Source organism: Coloeus monedula, assembly GCF_965178545.1.
Source record: "Coloeus monedula genome assembly, chromosome: 4".
Taxonomy (NCBI): Eukaryota; Metazoa; Chordata; class Aves; order Passeriformes; family Corvidae; genus Coloeus; species Coloeus monedula.
Window position 1 is genome coordinate 62,310,386 of NC_138784.1, and position 26,282 is coordinate 62,336,667.

At 40.1% G+C, this 26,282-nt stretch overlaps 1 protein-coding gene across 1 annotated transcript; it reads right to left on the reverse strand.

Annotated features, from left to right (window-relative positions):
- Nucleotides 1–3,829: 3,829 nt before the first annotated feature.
- On the reverse strand, nt 3,830–25,206 carry SLC26A4 (solute carrier family 26 member 4; the record flags this gene model as incomplete). The annotated part of the gene is made up of 20 exons (XM_082281187.1): nt 3,830–3,853; nt 4,353–4,436; nt 5,563–5,708; nt 6,027–6,081; nt 7,493–7,723; nt 8,608–8,703; nt 8,806–8,898; nt 9,210–9,279; nt 10,616–10,722; nt 12,172–12,267; nt 12,468–12,545; nt 13,310–13,423; nt 15,799–15,946; nt 16,901–16,983; nt 17,095–17,247; nt 19,851–20,015; nt 20,468–20,658; nt 22,356–22,466; nt 24,572–24,711; nt 25,052–25,206. 20 exons carry the CDS (start codon nt 25,204–25,206, stop codon nt 3,830–3,832), a joined length of 2,340 nt encoding a protein of 779 aa, XP_082137313.1.
- Between the last annotated feature and the right edge of the window lie 1,076 nt (nt 25,207–26,282).

Consider the following 26,282-nt stretch of genomic DNA (forward strand, 5'->3'; position numbering starts at 1 on the left):
GGGCGCTGTGGGAGCGGAAGGGCGCGGCCGGAAGCGGCGGGGGCGCGGGCGGGGCGCGGGCAGCGGAGCCGCGCTCGCTGAGCCCCGGCCGAGCGGCCCGGTCTGGCTCGGGCTCGGGCGCGGCGGAGCGAGGCCGCCTCGCACCGCGGAGGAAGGGGAACGGCGGCAGCGGGGCCGCTTCAGCCCGCGGCGGGAGGGGAGGGGCGGGAAGTGGGGCCTCCTCACACCGCGGCGGGAGGGGAGTGCGGCGGCCCCGGGGTACAGAGCCGCGACTCGTTGGGGTTGGGAGGCGTGATCCTGGTTTTGGGGGGGAAGGATGAAGTGAAAACATGAGAGAGGTCTCAGTTCAGGAGCCACGGAGGCCCCGTCCGGCCGCCTGTGCAGTGCCGCCTTCAGACACACTGGGAAGATGTGACGCCGCATCGCGGTCTCGGCTGCTGATCGTCAGCCTGAAGTTTTAGCATGGAAATGGCAGATGCCTGACACGCTGTAGCAGTGATGGAACAGCGAATCTCCAGAGCACTCAGAAGCTTCACAGCAATAGAGCTCAATAGTTCAGGAGAGGATTCAGTGTTACATTTAGCATTTTGTAATTGCTGTGTAATTCAGTGGGATGCTGAGCGTTTCTATAGCACTGAAGAAAGGAAAGAAAGAAAAATACAACGAAGTCGTAGGTTTTAAGTAGAAAATGGCCTCGAGCAGTCCTTCCACAACCCTGAAGTAGGGGTAACTACTCCATGCAGATTGGTGATTGTCTCACTAAAAGCCTCCTGGATTGGGATTTTGTGTCCCTACGGACAATGTCTCTCATTATCTTTGTAGCCTTAACATTTAAAAGCTGCCGTTTAAGTCTAACATTCCTTGTCTTATCCGCACAAGGCAGAGAGAACAGGTTTTCCCTTTTGTCTTTGCTGATCCTCAAAACACACCCAAACATGACACTGATCCTTTATAATATGGTTTATCTCCCCATAATAAGAATTCACAAAGAAAAGACTTAAACCCAAAACCGAACATGAAACTCCCAAATACACAGATGCAAGGAGCATGTTTTCAGTAGGCACAACTTTATTTTCTAGTTAATGGGTACAATTACTTTTCAAATGCAGCTTTTTAAAAGTGTAAAAAAACTTAAAATACATCTCCAAGTTTAATATCTGACATGCAAAGACAGAACAGTAATACTCAAAATGCATACAAAAATATCACTTCTTCATCCTACTGGAAAAAGATGAGCACACCTAGTTACACTACTTACGGATATTTGATTTAGTACAAAACTAGAGAATTTTAGCTTCAATCCAAAATCCATTATTTTGGTATCCTTAATTTTGATGGATACATAGAAAATGAAGCACATATCCACTGAGAAAGGTATTTTAATACATTCTGCATATTATCTCTTACCCTTCTATGCCACAGTAGGTTTTGAGAGAAATGCTGTTTTTCAGGAAAAGTTTAATATTTTGTGCCTGTTAAATTAAGAACAACCATGCCTGGAAGAAATACGCAGGCTGAGAATAAGTGCATTTTATCATGTTTTATCCCAATTAATCCCAGATCGGGTGTCGTATTTGGAAAGGAACTGGAAGACTGTTGAATATTTAAATGCTTTTTAAATACCTGTACAGAAAAGAACTAGAGAAAGTTCAGAAAATAATGTAAGGGCACTTCTCTGTCAAGTAAGAATCTGTACTCAAACTTCACAGTGCAGATGTCGTCTTGAGGAAAAAAATAATTCACTGCTACCACTTTTTTACCATCTTTTCCATAGAATGTGTCCCGCATAACAATTAGCTGAAAGCTCACTTACCAGGTAGAATATTTTACTTTTTACATAAAATGTACACCTGTTCTGGAAAAGCAATACAGCCTCTAAAAAATGTGTCACTGGCCTTGTGCACTGGCAACTGTTCCAGTAGTCAGATTAATAGGAGTTGGGGCCATGGCCTGATAGGGACTTCAGGCCAGTAAGGTGGGCTGAAGTGCCAACCTCCCTTGAGAGACTGGCAAGGGGACAGAAGGAGGACAGGTAGAGTTAAAAGCATGAATTGTCAAATCACAGCCTGGGCTGAAGCATTCGTGTCAATAGAAATTAATGGTTCCATCTGAAGAGGCACAGAGTGGTCTGATGTGCCTCTTGAACACTTGCCTCATTCTCAGCTGGTGGAGATGCCCATCCCACAGACAAATGGCCCATACCCATTGTGAATACAGTCCTGCTGTTTGCTGCCTTGGACTGGAGCATCAAACATAATCTAAGTTCAAGTGTCTGAAGTGAGAAGCTTCAATGACTTGTGAAGGCTGAAGTCTGTGACTTAACTAGAGAATACAGATGACAGTTTGGTGCTGTTACCTATTATGTAAGATACTGTCCCACTGACTGAAGTTTATAGGATTTTTTTTTTCACTGATTTTGACACAGTTCTCTCAGGTGCTTAGGCCAGAATAATTCACTTAATGCTTAGCTTTTCCACTAGTGTTACCTGCAGCAGAAATCTCTGTGCAGTGTGATGTTGGCAAATTTCTCTGATGTAATCAAATAAGGAGAATTAAATATACTAAAGCTAATTATTCCACACTGTTAAACCTAAAGTCATTTTATACCTGGACATTTCTTAGACTTTAATTTTTATCTGTTTCCTCACCATAGAGGTTGTTTTCCCATTTAAAAAATAATGTAGTGCTAAAAAATTTAAGGTAGCAGTCTGTTTTCTGTCAAAATACATTTCTTCTTCATGAAAATTAAGAACATTTTTCAAGATTAAAGTTTTGCTGGTCAAATCTTTATCTTTTGTAAATTATTGCACTTGTGCATTATGAACTTTCAAATGTAAAAGAACAGCAGCAGTTTGATGTAGAATATTAAAAGAAAAAATCTCTATAAAAATATAACTATTCATTAAACAAAAAATACACCTATATTCCATTTAAAAAATCCACAAACCTCAATACTAGGTCATATTCTGACTTTCTTGCTTGCGCTTGATATCATCCTGTTTTACGGATTCCATTAAGTACCCAGGGACTAAGGTTCTCCTTAATTTATGTCACGATCTGCCTCTTGATGGAGATTATGTAACCTAGCCAAAATAATCTTCTGTCTGTCCTTCATTTAAGAGACAATCATTAATAGTAGTGCAAGACTTGCTACAATGGGATTAATACAGAACTAATGAACCCATATCCAAGGGTCTTTAGAAACTTTTCCTATTTGAAGTATTACAGCAGTTCAGTGCTGTTTCCTGTTCACGTGACAGTTTCACCTGTCACCTGTTTCAGCAATCAAAATACCTGCAGCAATTTAAGGAACTGCTTGAAAAAAATGATCATGATACATTTTTCAAGGCTTGTCAGCACGTATTCTCACACTAATGTTCAAAGCCTTGGCCACCTAGAACTCCTGCCCTTTCACTAAGCATTGTACAAATACTGAACAAAAGGCTTGCCATCCAGAGATTTTGGTCTCTTCCATTCTCCAGGGAAGACCACAGAGCAGCTTTTCATCCTGTACACACTGATGAAAGTGTAGTGCAACTTCTGCCTGACTAGTCCCTAAACTGAGTACATCTTGCACAATAGTCTTCCGATTTTCTTTTTTATTAATATGTATCATAGCAGAAAGTGCTTGCAGAATCAAGGTTCAGAGTACTTCTGGGATAATGTTAGCTAAAATTTGGAGAGTTATAGAGATCTGTATCATTCAGACAAACAATCAAGGTTTTCTTCAAGTGCAAAGATTGGTTTCATAGCAGAAAATGCTGATATAGATAGTACTGGTGCGTGAATACTGCTGTGCGCTCACAGGCAGGACAGTACCAGCAGTCCTTCAGGAAGCAAGTCGGCGCATAGCCTAGACAAATGGGTTTTGAAAGGTGGAGAGAAACAGGCCATGGTTAGTTCTGAGTATACACCATCTGGGAAAATTACATGTTTGTGTAAACTAAAAACTCAGTGAAAGTATAAAGAAAGTAACTTCTGTAATGTGCAGATTGTGCAAGAAGGTGTCTGCTGTGTAAAAACGAGGATGAAAAGGGGAGGTTGACCATCATTTTGGACTCTGGTGCCTCAAGCCTTACCAATCTTCTTTTAGGCACCCATCTTGTGTTTAGATCTATTTATAAGCCTGTGTAAGGCAAAAGTAGTCCTAAAGCAAGAGAGATGAGGAGATACTTAAGCAGATACAATCTACTACCATCTCAAGAAAAATGTGACTTCCTCAACTTAGCACTGACATTTGGTATCCAGAAACAGTATTTATTTATGGAGAAGGTACCTGTTGAGGGTACTCTCACAGCATGACTCAAGGCTACAGGCAGAGGGATAGACACATTCAGTTCTAAAGTGCATACCTCTTCCTGCACATCAAGTTCATCATCAGGCCGGCTTGCTTCTGTGAACTCTATGGGTTCTTTAGACTCCTGCATGAGTGAAATCTTGGTAGAAAGGAATTAAGAAACATTATGAGTTACGTGTTGTCCATATCACTGAAACTGATTTTTTTTTACTCTGAAGTACCTTAAAATAATTTCCACAACTTACAAGAGTCTGGTTTTTACTGTTCCTTGACAAAGATGATGATTTAGTTCAGTTGAGAGGAACTTAAAAATTGCAGAGCTTTTGGGCCTGTCTCTGCTTACATGACTAGTTATGGCTTTGTAAATATAATAAAAACTCTATCTCTAAACTTCTCTATAGCATTATAAAAATGTTAAGCTCTACTATAAAATATTAGTATGAAAGAGTTATAAAACATAAGGGTCCTATCCTAGTTATTTATCAGTAATATTAATTGCTATTTATTCGTAATACTGTAACAGTGACTGCTAGGAAAGGAATTGTGGTGAAAAGAAAGGAGGACGTTATATGACCATTTTCCTCGTGAAGGCCCATATCTTTAAATGCTACAGAGTGTTCTGGTTATCTGAAAAATACAGAGAATACAACAAGGAAATGCACAGAGAAGGGCAGTAGGAATGAACACTAGTGTGGAACAGCTTCTGTACATATCTGCAACAAGCAGAATGAGATTATAGCTTTGATCAGAAGTCTATGGAGTGTTGGGAAAGGGAGCAAGGAATCATTATTCATTGCAGCTAACAATCCAAAAGTCCAGCAGGCTTAAACCAAGCAGGAAGTATTTGTCACATAATCTAAAATTAGAGAACCCATCTCCACAGGATAGTGTCATGGATTCCAAAAGGAGTATGACAGACACATCGAAGAAAACTCCATCTGTAACAATTAAATATGATGTTCCAAATGCAACCTCCTGCTGAAGAGGTTCTTAAGATGCCAGTCGTCAGAAATTACAAATTGTGTCTTAGCATGAAGTGTTTTCCATATGTGCTGTTTCTCATGCTCTTTTCACTAACAAAGTCCTGGAGTTGACAGATGCTTCCTTTAATCTAGAAAAATATTCATGTGCTACAGAAGCTGCCTAATTTACTACACTCCCACTTTTTTTGTACTACAGTTCTAGGTCTAGTTTTCAAATGTGCCACTTCAAGAATGAGTGCTAGATGATAGAAGGAAGGGAAATGTACTGCTGGATATCCTTACCTTCTCAAATATGGGATCCTGGTTGTCACTGTATGTCATTTGATTCCTTATATAGAGCACAGCATCATGGACAGTCAAGAAAAATATGTCTTTTCTGACAGTGTCATCAAAGAAGGCACTCCGTTCCAGCTGAGATATAAGGTTATCTGAATAAAAGAAAGTCATAACAGGTTTATACAATATGAAGTAATTTAAGAAACAAATGTCAAAATACATAGTTGCAATTATCAGAAATCAAATATACAGCCAAATGAATCCATAAATTATAGTTTAGTCTTGAATTTTACTTTCCGTATTTCCTTTACATCCCACCATTCTTTGTGTCCCAATGGAGTCAACAATGTTTACCAGTGTGACAATTCACGTATTTATTAGTGCACGTTACCACAGACACATCTAGAGATCCCTTCTCACCTTCATTTTATTCTTTGCATGACTGAAAGTAGAAATACTTGGATATTTACCTTGATATGAAGCAAAGTATACTCTCACATCAATTCTCTCAAACTCTTTAATTATCTAAAAAAAAAAAAAAGTTTGCAACAAGGACATCAATAAACAAAGTTTATAAGGAGAAAATACATATATGTCTGTATGTCTATGTAATGTATAGGCATATGCACTTCATTTTTTTCTGATTTTCTTTAATCCACATAGTACATTTTGTTTATTCATCAGAAATAAGGTACTGCTATACTTTGCTATACTTAAGGATCCAGTAGTTAAGTACCTTGTTGCTGAAGTGGCCAATCTTCAGCTGTGTAAGTGGAACTACCCATTTTACACACACAAGCATTGCTGCCAATTAAGGTTGTTGCTCTGTTCTCAAAATATGAATAATCATCTCTCCAAGCGAGACCACATGGGCCCGAGCAAGCTTCATTTCCCCCATGTATGTGTGATATGATACAATCATTCATTGGCCCATGCGGATTTTTTACACAGATTTTTCCCTCGTGCAGTGCATCAGATGGACCTGTTCTTGGATGAAAAAGCTACATATGGAGAGTCATGTCAACGGACCCCATATTCCCACATAACTAGTCAGGAGGCTGAAGTAAGGCAAACACTGCTCCTGTATTTTACTTAGTTAAAAGGCAGAAGACTGGCTCCCTGGTGGCAGGCAAGTCTCCTAGTGTTTTCAGAGGTGATTACTAATTCCATTCCCTTCTATTAATTGATAAACTAGAGTCATGGTAAAGATCTGGTTTTATAGATAGGCTGAGTAGTCCCAACTGCAAAATTACATCAGTGAAAGCATCAATCTGAACATACAAAATATCAGAAAATACTAAAGACTGAACAATCTGGTCCTACACACTTGCAACTGGGCACCAAAAAATAAGGGAAATACTTGGCCTTAATCTTTACACCTCATTTACCTCTTCCTAAACCAGGAATATTATCTCCTTATTATGTACTGTGAGTTTGAAGATTAATTAATGAATGTTGATGAAACGCTTATATTAACCACTATAAAGAAATGAATCATTCTTCTTTCATAATTAAAATAGTATGGAATGAATAAATAAATCTTGTGGCTAAAGACTGAACAAGGATGGTAAAATGAAATTTTTACTACCTCTGTATTGAGTGAGCATCATCCTGTGCCCAGATTAAAGCAGGAGGCATGTGGAAAGAAAATATATAACTGAATTTTTCATAACATATGCTTATAAGAGGACCACATTTTTCAGTTAAATTTTTTGAGTACTTGACTATGCAAGTTTCATATTGTTCTTTTAATGCATTTTTTCCCACTTAAAATACACACACCACCAATATTCTACTTTTTGCTGTATACATTTTGATGATATTTTTCAATAACAGACTTTCTAAAACTCAGAAATTAACTTCAGCTAACAGCTCTTGATTTACATACTGCTGACTAGTTTCATTTTCATAGAACATCAGAAAAAAATGCCCTTACCGTTTTTATTGATCTCACAGCTACAATATCCAAGAAGGTTACTGCTCCAAAATCAAGAATGAGACTGTGAATGGGCACCTTGGGGATGTTCACTTTGACTGGGAGTTCTGAATTCCAGTCCACCTGGATCTCTACTTCTTTGGTGGGAACTTGAAGATCCTGGTTGTCTTCAGGTTCCTCATCAGTCTCAAAAGCTTCATTATTAATACCAGGCTCACTGATGATGCCATTCTAATGTGTAGATAATATATGGAATACAGAATTTAATCATGGGGCAAGTTTTGGAGTTACAGAAAATACTTCCCTGTGGTACCTTCTGAAGGTTGAAGGAATTGACAAGACAGACGCTTGTGACCAGTATCCCCAGCTCCCAATCCTGGTCTGTAGTTAGCATAACTAATGCCATTTTATAAGGCAAGAAGCCATTCTCTACGGCCAAGCAAGTCATGTATTTGTTCCCTTTTCCCTCATTCTCAGGCCCTGAAGGTCCTGTGAACCAATTAGACAAATCAAACGGATTTCTTCTTCCTCTCCCTACCAGCGTCAAGATTCCTGGGCACCAGGCTAATCTCTTCCTTCCTTGCTGAAGGTCCCAGGCACGTGGGCAACCAGGTGTAGTTGGTAACCCCATCAGAGAAAAGTGAAGCCTAACAGTGCACAGAGCACTGTCCATGACAAGTCCTGTGTGGGAAATTTGGACCAAAACTGCTGCTGACAGTGAGACCTGTGACACTCCCAGGGGTCAGGGATGCCTCCACTGTCCTCTGTTTTCTCTAAGTATTGGTGACTCATCTTCTTTCATGTCATTTTTGAATCTAGATTATGATTGTTATATTGATACATTAAACCATGTATTAAGATTTGACCTGATCTGCAGATGTTCCAGGTAATAAGAAACTCTAAGTCAGGATCTAGGTGATTAAAACTGTAAGTTAAGTTGTGTTATAAATTTTGTATTATGCTACTTATAAACTGTACTATCATGTAGTAAGTCACACTTTTCATCTCTATTTTAAAGATGAATACAGAGTAATTCATAATTAAGCCTTAACTAAAAAGCTTCAACAGTAATCCTTTGAGAAAAAATAGAAATTAATAATTTTTAGAAGGCCTACCTTAGTAGCTTTTAATTTTCCCTTCTTGATCAGCTTTTGTATTTTCCTCAGTGCTTTGAGTCTCTTATTATATACCTTGACTGCATCAAATCCCACCTACAGAAAAAGGACCAAAATTATTTAACTTAACCTAGATATAATTATGAGGAAATCTCAAGGATAGTTAAGAAGCTTCCAAACCCATCACATACCACTTACCGTGGATTTGAGGCTGCTTTTCAGTCCATCAATGTTAGCATAAAAAATTGGACTTGAAAACTTGAGAATCTTCACACCTTCTGGTTCTATAACCTGTTGCCAAAGAGTATAAGGTTAAACAGCAACAGTCATATTTCGACTAGTAAGAAGCAGTTTCACTGTTTCAACTACATATCTAATTAAAAAAAAAAAAAAGCATGTATTTGTTGATGATTGAGGGGATTCCATTTTTAGAAGCTTACAGCCCCAGCATGCAAGATGGTGCAACCAACTGGATGAAGATGCTGAAATTTGTTATCTTTGCAGACCCCACTTCCAAATTCAAGTTGTGTACAATATGCAAGGCACAACCTTTTCTTACACTGACTTCTAGACTGAAGGGAAAAAACTCAGCAATCACTTACATTTTTGTAGTCCTTGACCTTCTTGTAGATGTCTGTGCCAGGAATGTTTCCAAAGCCTCCCCATGAAGGACTAACAGAAACAAAAAGACAGTGAAGGTAAATGTCATACATGGCACTCATGGAATTGAAGGCCTTGCTGCACATACAAAGTGTCTTTGACTCCTGTAGTTTGTTTTCTAATGCCAAGCTAACAGACTTGCAAAAGTATTGAAGCTATTTTGCGTCACTCTAGTGAACAGGCCTTTATAAAAACAAGGTATTTTGGTCTCAGCCTACTTAATCCACCATTTTGATTTAAGAGCTGAGTGAACAACTTGTTCAATTGGTTTCCCAAACCAGAAAAATATTTTAAAAGCAGATTAGTTTGCTTTGAATTAAAAAAACCATTTTTTTTTCTCTGAAAAAAATCGATGGTTTTTAAATTTCAAATCAACTGAAATACATTTACATTATTTTCAGATTATGTCAATCTTTTTGTCCAACTTTTAAAATTTTTATTTCAGTCAATAACAAAACCAAAATGTTTTGCAGTTTCCAGATACATATTTTAACAGTTGAAGCAAATTGTTTTCAAGTTTTTAAGGGCTCATCTCCCCTTTATATTTTGGTAACATTATCTGAGTTGAACTTGGGAATGTTTTTTTGACGGTCTTCTAACTCCATTTTTTGTAATCTACTATTCTGTAACAACTTCTGCAAGGCTTTATTTTTATGCATTTGCTGACGGTGAAACTATCCTTTGGTAATGCTAGTTACATTACTCTCTGGACCCCAAGCTGAAAGAAAGGAGTTATGTTGTATTTTCAGATGAAAGATCAGTGAAAAATAACAAGATGACCAAATAACATTTTTCAAATCCACCTTTTCTCACCATTCCACTACCATATATTATATAAGCAGCAACAAATCAGCCAGAAGCACAAATTTTTTCTTATTCTCGTGCTTTCACTTGCTCTTCTTTTGCAGCCATACAATCAGTCTTGTATAAGCAATAAGTGAAAAGGTTATTGGCACGTGCAGCATACTGTAGTAGTATTACCTGCTAAGAGTTACTATAATGATCAGCTAATTACACAAGCCATACATCTGTTTCGATTTGATCTAGAATGCTCCTATCCCTTTCCAGAACTCAGCTATGTGTATGCATAGAAAACATATGGCTAAGTACCACCAGAGTGGCCAGCATGATATGAAATACTGATAAAATAATGCAGCTTCTCTTTTATCAGTGTAATTAAATGATAGCACACAAAGAGTGACTTGTTCTAAAAAAACTGGCTTTTTTCATTTCAAAATTTTTGTAACACAAGCAAATATTCTGCCACAAATCATCTTACTTTTCAGCTTATTATCTTCCTTTTTCATAATATAAAACTAAGAATTATTTCTGATACTGTATTACTTACAACTGAACTCTCAGCACAACTGTCAGCAATCCAAACAAAAGGCCAGCAAGTAATCCCAAATCAAGTCCCAGAATGATGGATGCTATACATGTAAAAACCCAGATCATCTGGAGAGGAAATAACAAATGTAAAGTGTTTTAGTTTTAACATATGACTCCTGGTCATGCTAAAGAAACACTAGACCAGATAATCTGAGTAGCAGATTTTAACTTTGGAACTGATTGTAGCACACTAGCAATTAGCTGACTTCCACATAAAAGTCTTCTTTTTCCTCCAAGATGCTTTCATCCATCATTATCTTATTAGGCATAGTTAGCTTTTTAGGAAAGAACAGGTTTTCAACATAACAGTATTTTTTAAGGATCTGACTCCTTTGGTAAAATTAAAGGAGATATGGTTAAATGTTGCATTTACTTGTTTCTGATGATGGCAATCTTTGTTAATCTTTCTTAAAAATTGGTAAGAAATTTATTTTACCAAGATGTAAAATACTGTAAGATGCCCTCCCATGCAGACATACAGGGAAGGAAGGGTATTCCTTAGTGATATTTAAGAGAACTGTTGCAAAGAGGTACTTCATATTAACAGGTTGATGGCACTTCTCTAAGATCTCCACTGAATATTCAGGCAGAACAGTTGAAGTGCACTCCTCAGTTCTTTCCTACATCACTGCCCAGGCAGAACATGCAGTAGACTCAATTTTTTAAAAAGCTGAGTGCTTGCAGTTCTCACTGAAGTCAGTGGGATCTTATGCCTGTAAACCAGTAAATGATTGACTAAAATGTCTGAGATCTGTCTAAGACAGGTACTGCCCAATTACACTAACTGTAAAATCTAAGCACAGTAAGGACTGCATGGAAAAAATGTCTTCCATGCAATCTTTTCCTTCTCTAAGAGCTGCAATCAAAGTCTGTTCCACAGAATACACACTGGGAGATGTGAGCAAGTACCCTGAGATATGGTTATAGTGATTCATAAGAGAAGTCTGTTCATACATCCCTTAGCATGCCAAATGAATCCACATTCTGGCTTGGATTAGTCTTGCTACATGAAAATGTGAAAACGTATTTTCTGAGGACTGTCTCAGATTATTCAGACAAATGATATGTTCATGTGGTAACAACATAAATGTATGTACATGAATTAAGGAAAGGTCAGCTTTTCTGACTCATTTAAACAGTGCAAAAGATAAAATCAGAATGGTAAAGGTGGCAACAGGCCATCCTTATTCTGCTTTTCAAACCATATCAATACAAGATTTCTCTAAGCTATGGAAATGGATATGAAGGAGTTATCACTGCACACAAATACCCTGATTGGTACCCTTACTGCAGAGTATAGGGAATAAAGAAAATTAGCAGAATACTGACCCTAAAAGGGGAATTTTTAACTGACCTCATGGCAAATGCATTTTGAGAATGCACATAAACATTTTCTGATGTTAACTCCTCAAAATCCTGTTTATGTAGGTAAGAGAAACTTGGTTGGCATTAAAAAGTAAAAAAACCCAAAACCAGACAAAAACATTCAGGAGGAAAAAAAATTAGGTTACTTACAGCATCCACTTTATTCTGCCTCCACAGACGGGGAACATCAAACACTTGCATGAACATCCCTTTCAAGTTAGCTATGACTACAGCTGCCAACACAGACTGTGAAGAAAAATGATGAAAAAGTGGTATTCAGAAGCAAAACTGCACATTAAGATAGTGCTCAACATTAAACATCACACTATAAACCACAGCCCTGTCTGGAATCAGTCACCACAGTTTAAAGAGAGATATTAATCTTGCCCATCATAGCTGAGCATTTGTATCTGATGTGGCTGTGCTGTAGAGGAAGAGTACAGTACCTTTTGTAAGGGCTCTAGCAATTTCCCCAGGGCAACAATAGAAATCAAAACGATCCCAGCTGAGATTATACCAGCAACCTGCAAAGAACAGCGTTTATAGGAAATGAACTTACTATGACTCCATCGTCTGTTTCCAGGATTACAAAGAAAAAGGTTTAAATAGTTGCACATTACATTTCTTTAGGAACAAGGAGACCTGCCAAAGTGTCATTGTGTTTAGGCATATGTGGGCAACCATTATGCACTTCAGCTAACACACAGGGAATTCAATTAAGCAGGTAGTCTAAACAAACACAAGGTAGTAGCTCTTGGAGGGGTTATGTTACATAGATGAAGGGAGCAGTCTGTGAGTCAGCTGGAAAAGGAGCTGCTGGATAAGCTGTAGCTTTTCACTGTTAGAAACCGCACAACTGTAGTATGGGAAAACAAAGTTGTTTACTCAACATGACAAAGATGGTCCATGGCTGACGGTGAATGGCAAATGGCAGAGCTGTTCAGGCAAACACATGAGAGCTTAAAGATATCATGGCCAGCTGGGAGAGATTTCCTCCCACATCCTACTGTGACAAGCTTAGTCCTTTAACTGGAAATGAAATTCTGGGGAACTTGAGTTAAAAGATTCTGACCCCTAAGGTAACTCATGCTATGTAAAACTTGATTGCCCTCTTCTGGCAGAGCTACAAAAAAGATTCACTACTAGAGCTGAGCTGCTAAGACACCTGTGGCTTTCCATGTGCCAGCAACACAATCATTTTAGGACTATTTTCATCCCACAGTGAAATCTGTGCACTACACAAAATTAAATTTACCTGTGCACAGTACTAGTAAGAAGAAGTCATTACCTGAGTCTTTCCACCAGTACTTTCTTGGACTGCAGTCCGTGAAAGAGCAGTAGTTGCAACAAAACAAGAAAAGGCACCTGAAAAAATGTTGCTGAGCCCAAAGGCAATAAATTCCTGAAAGATACATGAATGATGCTGTAAATACAAGATGCCTGAAGACACTTTTTCAATGGAGAATGACAATAGCTTCTGCAGTAGCTGATAAAGTAGGCAGCACAATAATATTAGGAAGAGTACAAATGAGTAATAGCTGTTAAATGTTTACACAAATGCCTCTTGTGCCAGTGCAGCTACCTCTGTTTGGAAACCAGCATAAAGAGGTTGATATACTCCCCCTGACATGGACATACTCATCTGAGTACAAAGGTGTTTAAAGCTTACTTCCATCAATGTTAGCACACCTAACATTTCTAAGAATTACACTGGAATAATTGCATCAAGAAATGGATACTAGAATAAATTTAACTCCCAGGTATCATCAGCTAAACAAATTATTCTGATCAGTACAATAGTCTGAGTTTAGGCAAGCCTTTAACTACTGCAAAACATTGTATTATTGGTAGAACTATTAAGGAACTTTGCAATAAAACACTGTTTCACTGAAAAGTTCTAAGAGTTTTTTTATCTAAGCATCCCAATGAACTCATGCTGAGTCTCAGGCAGCAGTCTCATAGATTTGCCCCAGGGTCACAGATGCTGGCACCTACTGATGCTGGTTGTTCTGCTCAAGTGACAAGGACCCTGGGAGCTTTATGTCCTGGGATCTGGGCCATTTCTCCACTGGGAAATAAAGAATTTGGGAGCTGTCTGCAACCAAACCCATATAATTGACAGAAGCATTGTTTTCACCAAGCTGATACAGGCACAGGAGCTTTTTACTCACTGCAAACTTTTAAAAATATAATTTAATATTTGATTTTGACTGTCTCCCTTCTTTTCTGCAAAATTAAATTTCCTGTAAGTTTTTAATGTAGCTCCAACTACAAGAGCAGGAAGTCATGTTCTTTAACAGAACAGACCTAAATAATTCATGCCTATTCCCATGTAACCACTGTGATCTGTGAGAAAATATTGGACATATGGTTCCTAGTGTTCTTAGGTGTTAATAATCTGGATCTACTAAGACAATATAGACACTGGTAGTTAACAGTATCATCCCATCCTTCAAAATTATTTTACTAACTGCTTTTATGATGTTATTTTAACTTCTCCAGATCAAGTAAACTATTTGCCCATCATTTTGGGCTCCATTTAACCTTCCACTACATGTAAAATTCATAACATTGTACTGAAAGGAAGGCACTTTGCTTTTATAAACTAATTCTTCTACTACAATATTTAATCAGTATCTTTGAAGCACACCATTGCTGGCAGAACAACATATTCAACAACAGAACAGCATAAACAGCACTTCTAGGATTATGTTTTATTCTTTCAGATTTATTAAACTGAAAGTTGGTGCATTTTGGTCAACTTTAAGACCAAGTGTTACCAGATTTGGCCTTTGAGGATTGTAAACTGATAAACAGAAGCATAATTTCCTTATATACGGCAAAACAGTGTTTCTAAAGTCAAACCTTATGTAATCCATTAGTACTGAAATAAAGGACTCATTAAACAAAGTACTCGTCTTATCTACTTGCTGTAGTGAGGCTGTTTTTTAATATGCTCAAAAGATCAAATGAAAAATTAGCATAGATGCAGGACAAGGAAGCTTTCTGACATTTTAATTCCACACCACGGGCAAGCAACATAACCCCCGGTGAAGACATTGAACAAATGCAGGAATCCTGTAAGAGCTTGTGATGCACAGCTCATGTCACATTCTAGCTATGAGCCCCTAGAAACCAGTGCTTACAGCAGTTCAGCCATTTAGTGCACACAGCTACTCCAGCACGTTCCTATGCTGGTAGGCATTAACTTCTGTGAAGCTGCAGGACTGATCTATTAGCTTACAAGTGCAGCTGTATTGATGTAACTAGTGTCATGCTGAGAAGTACAATAGTTTATTAACTGTACAGTTCAACTGATTCAAATCCTGCATGAAGACTAAGCCTAAATAAAGCCGTCCAGAGCAACTTCTTAGCTTGACATTGCCTTCACCTGCCCAAGCAACACACCTCAAAATACGCCTTAGAAGTGGAAATGGAAAGTAGGTTGCTAAAGCTGGCCATGTCAACTTGAAATCACCAGATAATTCCTCTATACAGTGCCTAGCCCTTTCAGAGGTACTGCAGTCACTAAACCAATACAGAAGGAATGAGTTAGTATGAAAAGCCCATACTGAAGATGGATCTGGTTCATCTCTATGTGGTCATTTCAGCTTTTTTTTTTTTTTTTAAATAAGAGTTAAGAGTTGAAAAAACTTCTCCTGTCAGACTTCAGTGTGTGTCTGAAAAATGTGTGTGAATGGTGTTTCTTTCATTTGGCTCCATAAGTCAGCATGTTTTACATTCACTATGTTCATAAACTATTTTGGTGATACATACCTGGTTTCCATCAATAGCATAGTCATACTTGGTTGCATATACCTTCCCCACAGATACAGCAATAGCATAAGCAACAATAGCAATGGAAAAGGAGGCTGCTATCATCTGGGAAAACAGGCTGATGTTTGGAGGCTCAGGAGGCAAAAATCTAGCATTTAGAAAACATGTTAGTGTTACCAACTTTGAATTCTGTTCTTACCAGAACTGTCAAGGAGTTTGAGGCAGAGGCATACAGGTTGCTTATAATATGAAGTGTAATGTTTCAAGTTAATAAAAAGGTGGAAACAGCCCATTGACATACAGAACACGCTTATCTAGCTCACCACAGCCCAAATCCTGATGCTATTAGTCAGCAACAAAGCTCCCATTGTTCTCAGCATGGCTGAGATTTGGCCTTACGATAGCAAAGTGAAAAACTACATTTTTTGAAGCATCGAATAAAGGATGTATTGAACAGTATGATGAATTACATAAATATGTTAATGACACTTCATACTATTGTTAACATACTTCTTCAGTAAGACCACAAAAGCATTTTGTCTCCTACTGTGTTTCCACAAATTTTAATTAATTAAGCCCTGAATACCAAATGGAATGTGAAGGTTACTACTGTGAAGTGCTCTGAATCTTTCAAGTGAAAGTCTCTACCAGTGTAATCCACAACATCCTTGCTCCTATGAGTATGGAAGTGACAAGGTTGATTGGGATAACAGTAGCAGCATGGATATGAACCACAGTGGGATAACTCAGGATTACAGAAATTAAATCTATGCAGAATTTTGTTATTAAAGATCTTTTTTTTTTTTTTTAACCATTTTCCATAGTCCTATAGTCACTTCATGAGCAGGAAGCAATTAATTTTCAGATGGACTTCATTAATTAGATAGACATTCCTAAGCCCATTTTACAGAAGAAGGAAAACTAGGCAACATATTTAGATGGTATAATTGATAGAGCCAGAAGTAAAACTCAGAAAATCTCCAGATCTGAGTTCTAAACTCAGGTTACAGCTCTCAATGTTTCTTTTATGCATTTTTTCTTACTACTGTCATTTTTAGCCAATTAAAATAATACCTTTTTCCCACAAAACAAAGACACTCACCCTCTTGGAATGCTCTTAACAATGCCTGCATTGTAATTTTTTTCCAAGTCGGCAGCATATGAAATGCCAGTGGCTACTATTGTCTGTAATAAAATAAAACAACAGTTTTAAGACTTAAAAAGAGTTCCTGTCTTCCTGTAGCTAGACCCATCTATTTTATCTGTTTTCAGCTGTTGTTATGCCCCTTTGCTTACCACAATAACTTCTATTGGTATAGGTATAGGTATCTTGTGTTTGAACCGATCATTTATTTCTTTAACTACCATGCAGACAAAAATGGTGAGGAGTCCAGCAATAAGATCTGCAATGTTGGTGGTACCAATTCTTTCAAATGTTTCAACCAGAGTCTGAAAAATAAAAATGACGACATAAAACATGCCCATGTCCACTTGAAGGATGTGCAAATACTCATGAGATGATCCAGATGCATGGGGTTTTGGAGAACGCCGAGTAACTTCTTCATTCAGGCCTGGAGAAGCCTGAGGATAATGTATTGTCAAGGTGCTACAGAATCAGTAAAGGGATTTAATAGGGAATTTAATGGAAAAAGCGTAACTGCAAGAATTGTCCACATAGGGGGCTTCTGCTTCCCGATTTTTAGGCAATTAATACTAAGTAAAAAGAGCTAACTCTCTACCTGTGTTTAACCTCTACCTGTATCAGAGCAAGGAAGGGAAGATCGGTAGCTTCTTCACTTTGACAAATAGCAGGGGAGGTCGTCATTTTTCTAAAGAGAGCTAGCAGACCCCAGTTCACTACATGCCTGGTACATGTGGTCTGTGCATTACATGCTTCCTAGTTCCACTGCTGACATACAGAGAATGAGTGTGAAGACACAGGTCCTACCAGGCTGTGGAGAATCCTGCACTTCAGAAAAGCAGTCACTAAACCTCAATCTACACTACATTAACCCTCCCAGTAGAGTTCAGACCCAGACTGGAGCACTCACAACTGGGCTGCAATAGGCAGCTCCCTTCTCTACCCTTCCCGTGTCCTTGCTTGATCCTATTGTTTATTACAAGTAATTGTACAAGAAAACATGGAGGGATGATTACAGGAAAGTCACAAATAGTCCTCTGTCCTCCTTCCTAAGCATCAGGGTAGTTCTCACTTGCTTCCTATCTCCAAGAAAATGTAATTATCCCATGCATAGTGAAGCAGCTGTAACAGAACAGTTATCTGGTAGAAAAGGGGTTAGAAACAGACTTCTTGCATCCTGGTTAGTTCCCCCAGTAATGAGCTTTTGGTTTAAACATAAGAGAAGGTTTGCAGCAAGAGCACCACTCCCACCCTTCTGAACAGGCTTTGGTTTGGAAATACAACATCTAAGTGCTTAATCAGCTATGTTTGCTAAGTTAAAGAAGAAGCCTTCCTGAAACACTGAACCAGACGCCCTCCCTTGGTTGACTGAAGTCATTTCTTGCCCATTCTACTGCTCACCACGGATCCCATAAGAATGGCTGACCACCTCTTGCACTGCTTCACTTCAGAGAGGAACAGTAACTTCCTGACTCTGATTGGGGATTCTGCTAATGTTGGATGCTTGGGGTTGCAGTTTGTTAAACAACACTACTGAAGCAAGTCCAAAACTTGATGAAGCAGACAAAGCAAATCACTGGTTGAACAGACCAGAAATAACAATTTCTTTGCTCCACATGCACCTGCAAACACATTGACCTCGCTCACCTGTAAGAACACAGAAGCTTTGAACTTTAACCTAAAAAGTCAGCATCCCATTCAGGCTTGCTGGTGCTGGAAGAACCACGTAGGTCCTTTTAAAAAGTGTAGTATACTAAATGTACCATCCATTCAATAAACATAAAAAAGAGATGGAAAAAAATGCTGGAATAATAAGTCCATCACTCTGCCAGGTCTGCTGTAAGGTGTATTATTTAGTATTTTGTCTCATCTAACTTTGCTTGTTCTGAGGGAAAGAGTTTCCATTCATTCTGGAAAGGCTTATAAGATAATACTTTTTTTACCCCCCCAAATAGTCCTCCTGATGTCTTTTTTAATTTTTACCTTGCTGTTTATAGTTATATTCATCCTATTATTGGCAATTTAGATGTCTGTTGTATTTTTTGCTAGTCTGGTTGCCAGAACTGGCATGTAAAATCTCCAAATACATTTTTTTTTTCCTAGAACAGCCTCTTTTAGAAAACTGCTGTTCTAATATGAAGTGCTATGGAAGATCTAAAATACTATGGACCTGGATAGTTGGATAGTTTCATGCTGAAGTCAGTGACAAAACTCTGAATAATTTTCCTAGGAAAGTATACTATTCTGTAATACCAGACCTCTAAGAATTCAGTATTTCTGTAATGTAGCCAAAACATTTCTCCATTTGACCATTTTCTGTAAAATCAACAAATGGAGTTGTGATAGTAAAACTCAGCCTCACGTTTGCTAACCAATAGGTACCTGGCCAAAGGGTGGGAATCTGTATCCTTTAGGTATTCACATGCATGGCTACAATGTGAAATGGAGAACACTGCCCTTTACCAGAATGACCTGCTGGTTTAAGTGTAAAGAGCCTTGGGACTAGTCAGCTTTAGGAGATAACCTGACAGTGTTAATGAATGATCAAATGTCCTTCACAATAAGTGAGAAAGAAAGGGATGGGACAAATTGTAGTCTCCAGAAGTGAAGAACTGTTTTGCAGGATAATCACATTTAAACTTTATGTGAAAAAGTGCTCTGTCTGAAAAAGACTTCAAGATGGCAATTAGACTTTCTGTCTGGAGAACCCCAAAAGCAGCTACTTAGAGCCCCACAGCTATAAATAAACAGCTGCAGCTCTTCATTAAATTGAGAACTAAATGAATCCCCTATACTTACCACCATATATATGAACCACCCCAGTGTGGGAAGCAGAAATGGAAGCAGAAGATAAGCAATTATATGAAAATATCTGTCATAGAACCAAAGCAGATTAGAAGGGCATACTTACATATATTATGGAAAGGACACCATTATAATTTTTAGTCGAAACATTCAGAACTATTTTCAATTGTGACACAAGCACTTGAAAAGCAGCTGCAGTTGTGAATCCCCCAACTAGTGGATCTGCAAGGTACCTCACAATGAAACCGATCTGGAGGACTCCAAATATAACCTGGAAAAATCATAAAGAATAACAGATCATTAAATAACAAAAAGGTACACTTTTATTTGGAGATTTCTTATGCTTTGTTTTTTCTCTTTGTTGATGCAGAGTCTTAGGACCTTATTTCCCCCATTTCAGCCTAGTGGAGCTTAGTACCATCCACCCAAGGAAATAAAGGAGACCTGAAGAAATTCGTGAAAGGAAGCTCCAGGATATGCACCATTAGTACTCAGTTTCATGCAGGTCTTCTAGTCTGCAATCACAGGGCTATTCTGCTCTCTATGCTCCCAGCCATGCTGTCACAGACTCTGCATGGGACAAGTTGTTCTTAAAAGTTTGGGTTAACTTTCCTTCATTTTTGTGTTTTACTACAGGAAGATGTCTGACTGCCCTAGTAGGTGTTTTCCCGCCATTAACACTACAGCAGTGTCAACCTTGTGCCTTCAAGTCAACTATTTTACCTGTAAAATTCCAACCAGGAATGTGAGAGTACTAGCAATCAGCACTCTCTGTGCATCTCTGGATTCAGTGTCTATCAGTGTCCCAGTGCCATTTGTCCCGGTAGCATTACTGCCTTCTATGAGAAAATTCTCATCAGGGGCCATGCTCAATACAACAGATCCCACCATCAAACTGACTACTGGGAATGGACCTGTAATGACAAACAGACCACATTAAAGTTTAATATGCATTGAAAAAAAGCATATATCAGAATAGGCAAGAAACTCTAAGTCAGAAAAACCATGTAATACTGTAATTGGGGTACATTAATAGTGTGAGGGGCCAAGCACCACAAGCACTGCATACAGGACACAAAAATATTGCTCCTTCTTTAAATACCGCTCCCTCTTTAAATAAGTCACATTGTACATACAGGTACAGGTGCAGTTTCATGCTTTGCTTGAGGCAATTTAGGGCCGTACCAAGGCCAAAAGGGGCAACATGTTCCAACATGCTCCAACCATCTCCCTTGTATCAGCATCACAACCAGACAACATGGATCACGAATCCAGGGGAAAGCAAAACTTGTTTCTTTAAGTTTTGGAGTTTGTTTATTTGCTTGAGTTTTTTTGGTTGGTTAGGTTTTTGGGGGTTTTTGTCATGGTTAGTTTTCAGCTGCTCCAGCGTGCCACATGATCAGGGATCCCAACACCATGGTTGAGGCAGGAACATGATCCAATGGGTAGGACCACATCTTTTGGCAGTATTGTGCTATTACATTGGCTAAAGATGACTGAAACTATACTTTGGGCAAGATACAGAGAAAGTGATCATTGTGTCAGCAAAACACAATCAAAAAGTAATCATATTTGTTGCAGTTATTTACTAAAATTATGCAGAAAAGGAAAATGTCACGAGAGGTCTTAAGAAGAGTAAGTTAAATTTTACAGATTTAACTTCAGATTTTTAAGTTAAATTTTACAGATACCTTAGGGGACACTTCATGAATAAGAGCATTGGGAAAAGCATAAAAAAGGAGTGTTTGATAATCTAGAAAGTAGGAATGCCACCATAAGTAGGCATAACAAGTCAGATCTGGATAGTGAATGTGGGGTGCTTGGTAGGGTAGGAAGAGGCTAACAAAGTTAAGAAAACATATGGAGACACTTGATGCAGCAGAGAAGAAAGCTGATGAAAAAGCGTAGTATCATGCCAAAGCTCTGGGAGGAGAAAACAATGTGTTCTTGGTACAAGAAAACAAGGAAACAAGGAACAAGGAAAGACTAGATTTGTTAGAATGAAGAAAAAGGAACTTCAGTGACCGAGCTGTAACAAGACTTTTAAATGTGAGAACTGACAGGAAACAAACCTCATATTCTAAAGAAAGTATTCAGAAAGAATCAACAAGGTTTACCCATAGCCTTGATGTGAGGACCTAGAGTGAGGCTGGAGTGGATACACAGGTTCTGGGTCTCCACGACAGGCAAGAAGAAGATACTGTCCACAGTAATCAAAAAAGGATGCAGCAAGTAAGGCTTGTAGAGAAGACTAAAAGAGCTCTGTTTTAGCCATCTTGAGCTTTAGCTGATAGACAAAATGTCTGTCATTCTTACTGCCTACTGAGGCCTTGATCTTGTCGTTTCTTGCATAGAGTGTAGCCAAAGACAAAATTTAAACTTCAGCACAAATTCAAGCAAAAAGCAGGGGCACAACTGAAGTTAGCTATTATGCACAATTGCCTGTATAAAGAAGAAATAAACCTTAATTTCCCCAGATCCACCAATATTAATATTCACCATAGCCAATTTGTTTCAGAAAGTAGTTATATTGTATGAAATATGAATGTCTGCAGTAAGGATTAACACTCTGTAATAGATAATTCACTGTAACTTGAACACATGCAGTTACCAACTGAGATGTGCCTTGATGTTCCCAGGAAAAAGTATGTCAGGATGGGGAAAAAAGCAGAATAGAGACCATATCCAACAGGGACTGCAACCAGCAAAGCATATGCCAAACCTGAAATGATAGATCATCAAAACATCATATTTAAAATCTCTCAGCAATCTACTGTCTTGTCTAGAATAGACTTTCAGAAAGATTTACTGCTTTTGTCCAGATGCAATTTAGAATATGTTTTGTCTGTAAATCAGTTGCAGGCACACATGTGAGTATCAATGACTGTAAATGACTGTATATCCCATGCTGGTAGTTGGATGAGTAAGTACTGAAAGATGTTTCTATATTTGCATAGCCCAATACACAGACTGAGATAGGAAACGTAAGTGGAGAACATTGTTGCAAGAGTGTGTGCCTCTTGAGAGAAAAGGGGGATATGTGAAGGTTCTAGTTACAGACAGAAATTTCAAGCACAAAACTGAATTACTGTGCTACACATATGCTTCAGTATGTTCAGCTCTTGTGAAAATAAGGCCACTTCTTTTCCCAGCAGCAGCTTAAAAACTAATTACCAACGTAAATCATACATTTGAGAGCCTTGGTTCTTCTTCCTTTGCATACCCGTGCAAGCTGTCAAATCCAGCAAACAATAAAAAAGTTGCCTTCAGAATCATATCCCAGTTAGCCCACACTGCAGAGTATAATATTCTCCTTCAAGGATTCTCCAACACACATAGTTGCTGGGAATTAGGGATTCCAGGGACCTCAAGATCTCAGAAGCCTCTCTTTTTTTTTGCAAATATTTTGGCCAATTTTTCCTGTAATGTATGTTTTAAAAATTCAGATTTTTTAAAATTATACCTAGGTTTAGATTTGCACTAATTTGGGCTTTTTCCCTTTTTTCTACTTTTTTTTTTTTTTTTTTTTTTTAATGCACAGGTGGGAGACCAGACAGTATATTTCAGAAACTGGTTTTACAAATGGATTCTGATTAAGAGACAATCAGGCCACTGAAAACAAGTAAATGAGGGGGTTATAGTAAGAGCACAATAGCTGCTTTAAGTAATATGAAAAGTCCATCTAGCCCAGTTCATTTTCAAAAGGCACAGGGATCCTCTAACTGTACTACTACCTTCAGCAAAGATCTTCCAGCTCTGACACTCTCTTCAGAACTTTCTTCGGGAAAGAATCACTTTCTTTATTTCTCAGGTCACCCCCTGCCTGGGGCAGAAGTTTGTAATGCCTTTTTTCTGCCAGTCTCTGCCTTCCTAGCATGCTCCAAGGGAACAGACAGGAGGGAATATTTGGGGCTAATTGGGAATGCGTAAACTGCTTTCTTTGTTCCCAATGTAAATTTTTGTCCCCTTCTGCAACCACTTAATTTCCACTGAGGGAAAGTGTGGGCTTGACACGGCTAGTTTTGCCTGCTGCAGTCCCGAAAAACTTGTGAAAATAGCGTAAGAACTCTATTGAGATGAAAGAAATTAGTGTGGTGGGTGTGTCAGGGTTATAGTTAGTCTTGTCTTAGACAGATGCTGCCTCAGGCAGGATGGCTCTGTCCTCTGAGTCTTCCTTAAGTAGCTTATTTTAACTAATTTCTGCTTATTTCTGCCACTTTCCTATTTATTCATCTACTGAAAGCTTTACTAATAAATGGAATAAGGAAGTAAGGAAAACTTAATATTGCAAGCCATGTACTGTAAATATCCATCAAGTTTAATCTTTTTTTAAATGTGAATACATCACCACCTCCTTGAGGGTTGTCTTCTGCACCTGAACAACCTTATGAGATGAATTTTAAAGAGGAGTAGATATCAAGGTTGCATTATTTTAGGGGAATAACTAGAATTTGTACGTAGTTACAGGAGAACTATAGGCTTAGACAATCAAGAAAGAGAAATAAGACCACACAACCTATCTGATTTATCACAATGTAATTAAAATTTTAAATACTAAAATGAATACTCTTTGAGTAAAACGCCTGGAAGAAAAGTTAAGTACATCTTGATAGCACATCACAAGAAATTTAAATCTTCTAGCCAAGGGAAGAAAAAGGAATAAATTAAAACCATAAATTATTTATTGCAAAATAATACCTAATATCTAGTATTAAATAACAAGCCTCAGATTTGTAATTCCATCTGCATAACGTCCCTGTGCTCAGCCGGCTCCCTTATAGGAACGTCCTGGGGAGGGGAGCGGAGCGCCGGCGTGCCTGGCTTTACCTTGCAGAGTGGCAACGAGGCCGGTGCTGAGCCCCGAGATGATGTCGCTGACCAGCCACTCTTTCACCCGGTAGTTGGGCAGCCATTCCAGGATGGGAAGAAAGGACTTGGCAATCTGAAAGGCCCTTTTCCTTGAACATCTGCGAGAAAACAAGTGATGAACGCACCCAACTGCGCTGCAACTGGAGCGCCCCAAAACCCCCAAAGTGACCGAGAGCTGAACTGATGCACATTTAAATTTAAGGGGCAGTGACTGTCACAGTCCTGTCTTCCAGACAGGGACGGAGCACGTACTGGTGTCAAAAGCGCGCTCCCTGAAGGAAGCACCCTGTGGGCAGCTGCGGCACGCAGGGACGCAGGGATGTGTTTGCCCACGGTCTGGCGTGTGGGGCGCCTCATCGCTCGGCGGGTGGAGTTTGCGAGCGCCGGGACCGCGCGTCCGCCGGCGCCCCCCGGCTCCCTCCCGCCGCACGGACCCACCTGCAGGCCGCCTGCGCCCGCTCGCGGAGCGTGGGCGGCAGCGGCGGCCGCCGCTCGTTCTCCTCCTGGAAGCCGGGCTCGCTGTAGATGGGCCGCGCCACCACGTAGTGGCTGAGCTCGGCCAGCGGCTCGCCCGGCCGCCCGCCCGCGGCCATGGCCCCGCCTGAGCCGGCGGGCGGCGAGCGCGGCCCCCCCTGCCGGCCCCGCCGCCGCGCCCGCGGCCCCGCAGCGCTGTCCGCGTCCTGAACCGCGGCTCCGACGGCTCTGCCCGCGCCCGCTCCCGGGCCTGGGGCAGGGCGAGCCGGCCCCGCCGCAGCTGCACTTATACGGCCGCCCACGGCCCGGCGCTTTATTTACGGGGAAACAGAAAGACCCGGCTCCGGACCGGCCCGGGCGACGCCTCCGTCCGCCCTCCCCCCGCCGCCCCGGTGCCCCCTCGTCAGCCCAGCTCGGGCCGGCGCTCCCCGGAGCGACCGCCCCGACAGCGCCCGTCCCCTCGGGCGGGGGCTGCACTTCAAAGGCGGCGGCCCGCGGGCAGGCGTCGGGGGAATGACTCTGGGGCGTGCGGAGCGGGGCTGGCTGCACGCACACGAACCCCGCCGACAGGTGATGGCCTCTGCCCCTCACCAGCTGCCCCGCAGAGCCACCTGCCCGCCGGCGGCCGGCCGAAGTGCTCGCTGTTAAGGCGAGCCTGAGGGAGTGAGATAGGACCAGCCACTCCGCACACTGCTTGGCCCACACGGAAGCTTCCTTGGAGTTCCCAAAGCCCTGCTGCGTCCCATGACCCAAGTTTTAGAAGTCATATCTATGCATAGATACAAGTGCCTAATAACAGCATCTGCTCTCCAAACCACCCCGAGCTCATCCACGAGCCTCGGTGGGAAGAAGCGGCTCAGAGCCCGCAGGCTCTTTGCGTCACACCTGAAAGGACAGAAGGTGCCCCAGGGCTGCAGCTTCTGGTTTGCTCAAGGAGGCTCGTAGGGAATGAGCTCCTCGTCAGCCCTGCTGCAATTTAGGATTACAGATAGGACTGGAGCTGAAGAAGTCACTCCGGCATGCTGAAAACGGTTGGCTACATTTCAGCTCTTCTACCTTACATACAGAAGACAACCTAGCAAAGATCTCGCAGGAGTGAAGCGAAGCACATGTCCTCCTCACCTAGGAGACTTCTTGAAATGAGTGCCACTGTTTCAGCCAACACCAAAGATGTGCCGAGGGCACACACTGACGG